Raw genomic sequence first — 9,430 nt, forward strand, 5'->3', positions numbered from 1 at the left:
CAATCTTCTGACATGTTCCACTGGCCCAACATGATTCTTCCTGCTTTAATTGTCTTATCTTGATCGAAGCATCCTGCATCACTCAAAACGCATATTAAATCATAAACACTTATCAATTGGTTTCATCATCAAAATTTGAGATTTAACACCGATACATGCTAAATTTATTGTTCATAATATCCTTTTATACTATAGTATTTGTGAAATAATATAAACCTTTACTAGAAGTAAAAAAAGAGAGTTATATTTAGAGCTCGCGATGCTTTACTAGCCCCCTTTGACTTCATCCAGATATGGGTGGATGGAGTTCCCAAACGTGGAAGACTTATATTTGGTAATCAAATAGAAATGGATAGACATTATTATATTATGATCACATTTCACCCTCTATATTTTTTATATGATATCTAAAGCATTGCTTATGAGTTTATATGTGAGCTTTGGATAAGAATGAAATGAATGTAACATCAAATGTGATATTTGAACTTATGTTTCTTATTTGTTCTTTTGATATACTCTAAAATATTTTATACACTATTGATATGCTCCGAAATAATTTATATGTCATTAATATAATCTAAAATATTTTATATGCCATTGATATGCTTTAAAATATTTCATACAATATTGATATACTTTAAAATATTTCATATATCATTGATATGCTCCAAAATATTTCTAAAGTATTTCAAGTGATATGGTGTATGATTATAAACTGCATAGGTTTTATATATATGAATAATGTTAGAATTATTTTTAATATCCCCAAATGTTAGTTTGGATCCTAGATTAGATTATTGATGAATTATAAATTTTCTTGATTTAAGATACTTTCACGTATCTTGAATGTGTTAATTTATGGGGTATGATAATATTATATTTATTTTTTCTTTCATTAGATTTTTTTTCTTAACTTTTGCAATGGATTCATTAAACTAATATAAAATTGGAGCTCTAGCAACAGCCCAAAATAACTTTGTAACATTTTATCGATAATAAGATTTTTCGATAGATAAATCATGCAACAACCATGAATTGCTTATAAACATATCTCCTTCATAAATGAAAGAATTTTTAGATTTTAATCACTAATAATTGTTAAATTTTATATTCAATAATATATATTCTCAACTAATGCAAGAACCACCTCAATATCTATCATGCAATTGACAAAATAAATGTTGTTATTATCAAAGTACTAGGATATTTGCATAATAAATATGCATCATCATTATAAAAAATAAGTCATATATATAATCTAAAACTTCTAAAGCAATATGTGAAAGCTCAAAATATTATTTAAAAATAATTTTTTTATGTTATTAATATATGAACATGAGTATTATAGTTATGAAGTTTTAAATTTCTCAAATGATGTGGTTGGATGCAATATCATGTTGTTGAGGGAGAAGAGATCATATCAAATTAGATCAACATTGTTTAATGTCGATGCAGCATTGAAAAAAAATCGTCAACATTGGATGGAAGACAGATTATACTACAAGAAAAGGTCAGATATTTACTATGAACAGTGCCTCAACACTTGAGAGGTGTTGTTGGAGCCAAAGCAGTAGACACGAGTAGATCTATGGGGGCCTGTGATATGCCCCGATGTTGTGATATATTATGTCGCTAATGGCCAATAGTGAGGAACACACTGTTGGCCAAAAGTTGGAGAGGAGGGAGCACCGCTTGTGGTGCGAGAAGGTGGTCGATGGAGAGTCACCGATGGAGGGCCATCTATAGTGGGAGAGTCACCTGTAGTGGGAGGAGGAAACACCAGTGTGGGAGTAAGGAGATACATGTAGCATGCAGCTTGTGTTGTGGTGAGAAAAAGATGAATGGAGAATGGCAAGTAGAACAAAGTTGCGAGGAAGAGGAATCACTATTGCTAGGCACATCAACAGATAAAAGGATTCGCTATTATCAGGTAGCAAGGAAGAGGAAGCATCTAAGTGGGAGAGTCACTTGTAGTGGGAGAAGGAGGAGATGCCATTGTAGGAGTAAGGAGACATGCAAAGTACGGTTTAGGTTGTTGTGAAAAAGAGATGAGTGGAGAATGACAAGTAGAATAGAGTTGCAAGGAAGAGGAATCACTATTGCTGGAAACATCAATGGAGAAAAGGAATAACTATTATCGAGCAACAAGGAAGAGGAAGCCTTGCTCCGAGAAGAGAAGTTATGAAAAAGATAGATTGCATTCATATGAAGTATTGTATACTTATACACACTTGTAGAGGGATTGATTGTCCTCCGATCATGTACATGAATCATATTAATTGATCCTCAAATCATGGTTAATTGAGGATCATGACATATTCGGAATACAATAAACTCAACCAGATTTACTTCTATTAAATCTATAGTGAATCATATCATAGTAAACTAATAATGAACCCTTAGTGAATCGACAATCCAAAAGATATTGACTTGAACGAGAAAAAATAACATCCACGAATAAAAGGGCAAAGGTGGCAAATAATTTTTTTTGGAAATGGGGATGCTAAGAGAGAATTTTATTTTTTTTTCTAAAACTTTATCCTATATAAAAATATATCCAACAAGAAAATTTTTATAATTATATATACAACTTAACCTCTATAAGTATTGAGGTGACATGAGAAAAAGATCCTACCATTATAATTCATTAGTCCAAACATCCTCCACATATTTACTTGACTGAGTCAAGTCTTTGGTCGACAAATTGCATATGAATAACAAACTCGAGTGGATGCCAGTCTTTATGTTGACTCCGTGTGTAAGTCGTTGTTGACGAAGACTTCATCATCCTATTCACTTAAACATCTCGGACTCTTGCAATCTATTGCTTGCGACGATTGTGGCGCCGAGTCATATAATGAACGCCTCCCCTCCGCGACTCCCAATTCAACTCTCTCGCAGTTCATCGTGTTAACTCTCTCTACCGCCTGATTTCTCCCTTGTTTCCAAGGTTGATTTTGATGCAATATTAGCTGGTTTTCCTCTGCTTTTAGCTGAACGTGAGCGCGGGACTTGAAGATTTAGATGTTGAATGCTAATTTTCCCTGCTGAATTCCGGAGAGTAGAGTGAGGCCAATCGATTTCTTCGTTAAAGATCCGATTTTTGATGGATTTAGGGTTCCTTTTCCTGGATCAGTCATGGTCTCTGATGCAGCTCCGTTCCCTTCTCTGTGCCTCCTTAGCCTTCTTGCTGCTGACGACTACTTTGGTCGTCGTTGCTGTCGACAACTCCCCCTATTACATGCCAAGAGACGACATCCTCCTCAACTGCGGCGCCTCCGGCCAGGCATCTAGCTTCGACGGACGATCCTGGACCGGCGACACCGGAACCAGGTACGCCCCCTCCTTGAACGGCGACGGCTTCGATGCTCTACGGAAAGATCCATCGGTCTCCACGGTCCCGTACTCCACCGCTCGGGTCTTCACTTCTCCCTTCACCTACCGCTTCCCTCTCAGCGCCTGCCGGATATTTATCCGCCTCCATTTCTACCCTTCCGATTACTCCAACCATGCCGCTTCCGATGCCTTCTTCTCCGTCACATCTGGCCGTTACACCCTTCTTCACAACTTCAGCGCCTACCTAACTGCCGATGCCCTAAATTCCGCCTATCTAATCCGTGAATACTCCGTAAACGTCTCCACCGGCGGCCTAAACCTCACTTTCACCCCATCGACCACCCATCCCAACTCCTATGCTTTCATTAACGGTATCGAGATTCTATCAATCCCTGACTTGTTTAGCTCAGCAACACCATTGCTTGTCGATGGAGATGATGGTCATATTGTTTACACTATCGATCCCGACCAAGCTCTGGAGACAGTTTACCGGCTCAATGTGGGTGGGCAAACAATTCTCCCCATCGAAGACTCCGGCTTGTTCCGCTCTTGGGACGACGACTCGCCTTACATTTATGGGGCTGCATTTGGTGTGTCCTACTCCAATGATCCGAATGTTACCATCACATACCCGACCAGTGTTCCAAATTACATTGCACCACCGGATGTCTACTCCACAGCAAGATCAATGGGTCCAAATGCACAGGTGAACTTGAACTACAATTTAACCTGGATTCTCCCTGTGGATGCTGGCTTCTATTACCTTGTCCGGCTACATTTCTGTGAAATCCAGTATCCGATAGTGAAGAAAAACCAGAGAGTCTTTGACATCTACCTTAATAACCAGACTGCAACAGAAGAAGCTGATGTCATTGGTTGGAGTGGCGGGATCGGTATCCCTGTGTTCAAGGACTATGTGGTGAGGACAATGGGAAGAGGGCAGATGGATCTGTGGGTTGCGCTTCATCCAGATACACTCTGCAAACCAGAGTACTATGATGCCATCTTGAATGGGCTTGAGGTGTTCAAGCTGCAGAACAGTAATAACAGCCTGGCTGGTCTTAATCCAGGAGCACGCTCGCAGCTCTACGATGATCCTAGAGATCTCAGGAAGGGGAGTGCGAAACATAAGAGTGACGTCGGTGGCGTGGTCGGAGGTTTTGCTGTTTTGCTGTTTTGCTCGCTGGTTTTTGCCTGATTGGAATGTGCATGACGAACGAAGGTGTTGAGAAAAACATGTTAAATGGGTTTCTAATCAAAATATCAATTTGTTATCGAAAGCAAATATGAACCATACAAGCATAAACAGTAGAGTAATAAATCAATCACACAATAAGATCAAATTTTTAACATGAAAAATTTAATACGGGAAAAACAACGGAATCGTAGTCCATCTCAAACTTCCACTATCAATAATAATGATAACAGGTTTATAATAAGTCTTCTCTAAAACCATAAGAGGATCACAATAACATCAAGACCATATATCTTGGCTTAAGAATAGCATATCTTCATCGTATGGATGGATCTCATCATAAGAGAATTTTAGGTTTCACAAAGTATAACAGAAAAATACCTCAGAGAGGATAAACTTCATATCAGCACCATTAGGATTGTAGAGCTTGCTGCAATGATTCTTCATATATAATTTGGATCAAAACTGATAACTCAAAATCCTATTTCTTCTCTCTTCTCTTTCTCTCTCTCTTTGTATACCATCACCGTCTTGCACGCTGCACGCACAAATCGCTCGTTGGTTGCCCCAACTATGCATACCTTTTTTTCTTTTTTTCTTTTCCTTTTAATCATTGATTTGAGTCTATAGCCTAAATCATTAGTCTAAGTCCACATATGGGCTGGACCCAACAATTCTCTCCCTCCAGCTCATATGATGGGCTGTACTAAGCCCGCTCTTCGCCTACATGCTTCAAGCTTCTCCTTAGGCAAAGACTTTATCAATATATCTGATCAATTCTCATTGGTATGCACTTTTTCCAAGTGTAATTCTTTCATCTCAAGTACATCACGAATCTAGTGATATCTCACATCAATATGCTTGGATCTAGAATAGTATGTTGAATTCTTAGAGAGGTGAATGACGCTCTGATTGTCACAGTAAATAGTATATCCTTCATGTTTCAAGCCTAATTCATATAGAAACTTTTTCATCTATAAAGCTTCCTTGTAGGCTTTAGTAATTACTATGTATTCTGCTTCTGTGGTTGATAGAGCAACAGGGTCTATCATGTATGTCATGCTATGTACTAGGCCTGATATAGCGCATGCTCTGAGTGTCACGAGCAAGTATCAAGCAGATCCAGGCTTAGAGCACTGGAAAGCAGTAAAGTGTATCCTTAAGTACTTGAGAAGGACTAAGGATCTTTTACTAGTATATGTGGGTAGTAGCCTTAAGGTTGAAGGCTACATAGACTCAAGTTTTCAGTCTGATGTCGATGATAGCAAGTCGAATTCGGGGTACGTGTACACCTTGAATGGAGGAGCAGTGTGCTAGAAGAGTTCCAAGCAAGATACTACTGCTGACTCGACCACAGAGGCGGAGTACATTGCTGCATCAGATGCAGCAAAGGAGGGAGTCTGGTTGAAGAAGTTCATCACAGATTTAGGAGTCGTGTTGGGTAGCAAGGAGTCGATCTCCTTATATTGCGACAACAATGGGGCGATTGCTCAAGCGAAGGAACCTAGGTCTCATCAGAAATCTAAGCATGTTCTGAGGAGGTTCCACCTTATTAGAGAGATCGTAACCCGAGGAGATGTAGCAGTGGAAAGAGTTCTATCTGAAGATAATATTGCAGATCCATTGACAAAGTCGTTGTCTCAGATTATCTTTGAGCATCACAGGGGTCTGATGGGGATCAGACACATAGGTGATTGGCTTTAGGTCAAGTGAGAGATTGCTAGTTATAGGTGTCCAACAAGCCAATCACGTGAGTGATGGCATGTGTGACTTGATACAGAATCTTTTTGCTTATTATATTTTGGCATATATCACTTTATAACTATTGCATATATGCACATATATATTGTGATGTCCTTGGATTTGTGCAATGGGAATTGGATCGTGATGAGATCACGAAAATAAGATCGATTCACCTTTAAACACATATCCTAAATAATCCCGGTCATAGATTACTCGAGAGGGACATCGTGATAACCGGACAGACTGGTATACTGTATACCCGTCCATATGATTGATGCAGTTGGTCTCGTAGCTGCTCGTGTAGGGACACTAGGGATACAGTACAGGTGCTCATTGGAGAATGAGTTCACTGATTGATTCGCTTACGGAATGCTAGATGGTTGATGATGCCTTATTGTTAGACAGCGATTCCGTAGTCCTAGTGGTATATCTGGTCCTTAGACTTGAGACACCAAGGATGTCATGTATGAGTGCTCCACTCTTTGATACCAGACTTATAGGTTTGGCTGTCCCAAATCTAGTATAGCTGATCATTGGGAGTGGTAGTCGACCTTACGAGGGCTATTGAGTGTCGATAGAGGATCATCCACTCTCGGCGTCATAAGAGGAATATCTCATGTGTTCTTACTCAAACAAATCCCTGGCCAGGGTCATTCGAGTTAAGAGAGAAAGAGTTCTCCGGGAGAATCCGATTAGAGCGAGACTCGGGTAGAAACCGTATGAGTCTGATAGCACCATGCTCAATATACGGTCTCTGGGATATTAGATGGATGAGAGACTATAGGTACACGGTAATTGAGGATAGACAGGTCCAATGGATTGTATTCCCCTGTATTGTTTGGGGACTACGACATAGTGGCCTAGTACGTCCGTAGTTGATGAGTCGAGTGAATTATTACAGAGATCATAATTCACTGAGTTAGAAGGAGTTTTGACAGGTATGACTCACGGCCAACTCGATATTAGGCCTAGAGGATCACACATATATGGTAGGCATTGCGATGAGTAGAGGTTCAGATTTGAGATATCCGACGGAGCCCTTGTCTTATTGGATATCCAATAAGCCATTGAATTATTGGATCCCATGGACGAGATCCAATAAGAGCCCATGAGAGATTATTGGATAGAGATCCATAATCTAAAAGGCTTGGGTTATTGGATGCAGATCCAATACCCACTAGGGGAGGATCCATTAGGGTTTGACAGGGGACCTTTATAAATAGGAGGGATTCAAAGCCTCATAGGCTAGAGCCTTTGCTTGCCTCTCCTATTCTCTTTCCCCTCTCCACCTTAGAGCAGGCTTTGAGTTTTGAGGAGCATCGTCGCAACCCTACTGTGTGGATCACCGCTAAAGAGGAGGATGCTTGACCTCCTGCACCCTCTCCTAAAGATCTGCAAGGAAACAGGGATATACGATCTCCCTAGGTAACACAATCTATTATATACGCAGTTTTTCAGTTTCGCGGATTTTGCCCACTAATCTTCGCACGACGACAAACTTCTCTTTGGGAATCGGGGATTTTGTTTTCTTGTTCTTCCACTGCGCATCTGATATCACCCCCAAGATTTCTCAACACATACGTACAACTCTTTCTTTTTTAAATCAATAAATCAATCAATCAATGAAATATTATTCTAGTATGTAGATAAACCTTAGGAGGTCGATCCCCTCGAAGTAATCATCCCATTTTCCTTCTTTCTTTTACAATAAGACCTCAGGGACTTATCATTTGATATCAAAGCGTTCTTCCTTCTTTTACATTAGAAGAAGGGATAGATTTATTAAATAAAGAAAGAGTAAGACAAGGTTAAATCTTCTATATTTCTCTCAAAACTCTTTATAATTTCAGAAACTTTATATGTTTCATGATCCAATATATGAGATTTATATAGTCCCCAAAGATATATTATATTAATTATATTCAAAATAAATTATTCACTTTCAAGAAACCCCTTCAAAAATCAATAGTCAATTTGGTTTTTCCTTCTATAGACATTTAATCTATGATGCAATGAATCTCTCTCTTGATGTAATAATCTTTCTGATGATATTAATCTCTTTATGATACTTGAATAAGTTTAATTCCAAGAAAGAAAAGATTATGGATGGAGAGTCATCGAAGGAGGGCCATCTATAGTGGGAGAGTCACCTGTAGTGGGAGAAAGAGGAAACACTAGCGTGAGAGTAAGGAGATACATGTAGATGCAGCTTACATTGTGGTGAGAAAGAGATGAGTGGAGAATGACGAGTAGAACAAAGTTGCGAGGAAAAGAAATCACTATTACTGTGCACATTAACAGAGAAAAGGATTTGCTATTATCGGGTTGCAAGGAAGAGGAAGCATCAAAGTGGGAGAGTCGCTTGTAGTGGGAGGAGGAGATGTCGGTGTAGGAGTAAGGAGACACATGCACCGTGCGGTTTACATTGTTGTAAATAAGAGATAACTGGAGAATGATAAGTAGAATAGAGTTAGAGAATGACAAGTAGAATAGAGTTGCGAGGGAGAGGAATCACTATTGCTGGGAACATCAACGGAGAAAAGGAATAACTATTATCGAGCAGCAAGGAAAAGGAAGCCTTGCTCGAGAGGAGTTATAAAAAAGATGATTTCATTCTTATGAAATATTGTATATTTATACACATTTGAGGAGGGATTGACTATCCTCCAAGCACATGAATCATATTAATTGATCCTCAAATCATAATTAATTAAGGATCGTGACATATTAGGACTACAATAAATTCAACCAGATTAACTTCTATCATTGATCCTCAGTCATAATCTTCTATCATCCTCATCCCTATTAAATCTATAGTGAATCATATCATAGTAAACTAATAATAAATCCTGAGTGAATCGATAATCTAAAAATATTGATTTCAATAAGAAAAACGAGTGAAATGAGCGTCCATGGATAAAAGGGCAAAGGTGGCAAGCAAAAGATATCGTTTGAAAATTTTTGGAAATAGGGATGCTAAGAGATAATTTTATTTTTTTGCTAAAAATATATCCAATATAAAAATATATCTAATAGGAAAATTTCTATAATTATATATACAATTGAACTTCAATAAGTATTGAGGTGACATGAGAAAAAGATCCCATCATTATAATTCATTAGTCCAAATATCTTCCACATATTTACTTGACTGAG

The 9,430-nt window shown here is 38.5% G+C and overlaps 1 protein-coding gene across 1 annotated transcript; it reads left to right on the forward strand.

Moving 5' to 3' along the window:
* The first annotated feature begins 2,841 nt into the window (after positions 1–2,841).
* Positions 2,842–4,610, forward strand: LOC135671079 (receptor-like protein kinase FERONIA). Its single transcript, XM_065178992.1, has one exon. It carries the CDS (start codon positions 3,107–3,109, stop codon positions 4,532–4,534), a length of 1,428 nt encoding a protein of 475 aa, XP_065035064.1. The 5' UTR covers positions 2,842–3,106; the 3' UTR covers positions 4,535–4,610.
* The last annotated feature ends 4,820 nt before the right edge of the window (positions 4,611–9,430 follow it).

Source organism: Musa acuminata, unplaced genomic scaffold (genome assembly GCF_036884655.1).
Source record: "Musa acuminata AAA Group cultivar baxijiao unplaced genomic scaffold, Cavendish_Baxijiao_AAA HiC_scaffold_1137, whole genome shotgun sequence".
In the NCBI taxonomy this organism is placed as follows: domain Eukaryota; kingdom Viridiplantae; phylum Streptophyta; class Magnoliopsida; order Zingiberales; family Musaceae; genus Musa; species Musa acuminata.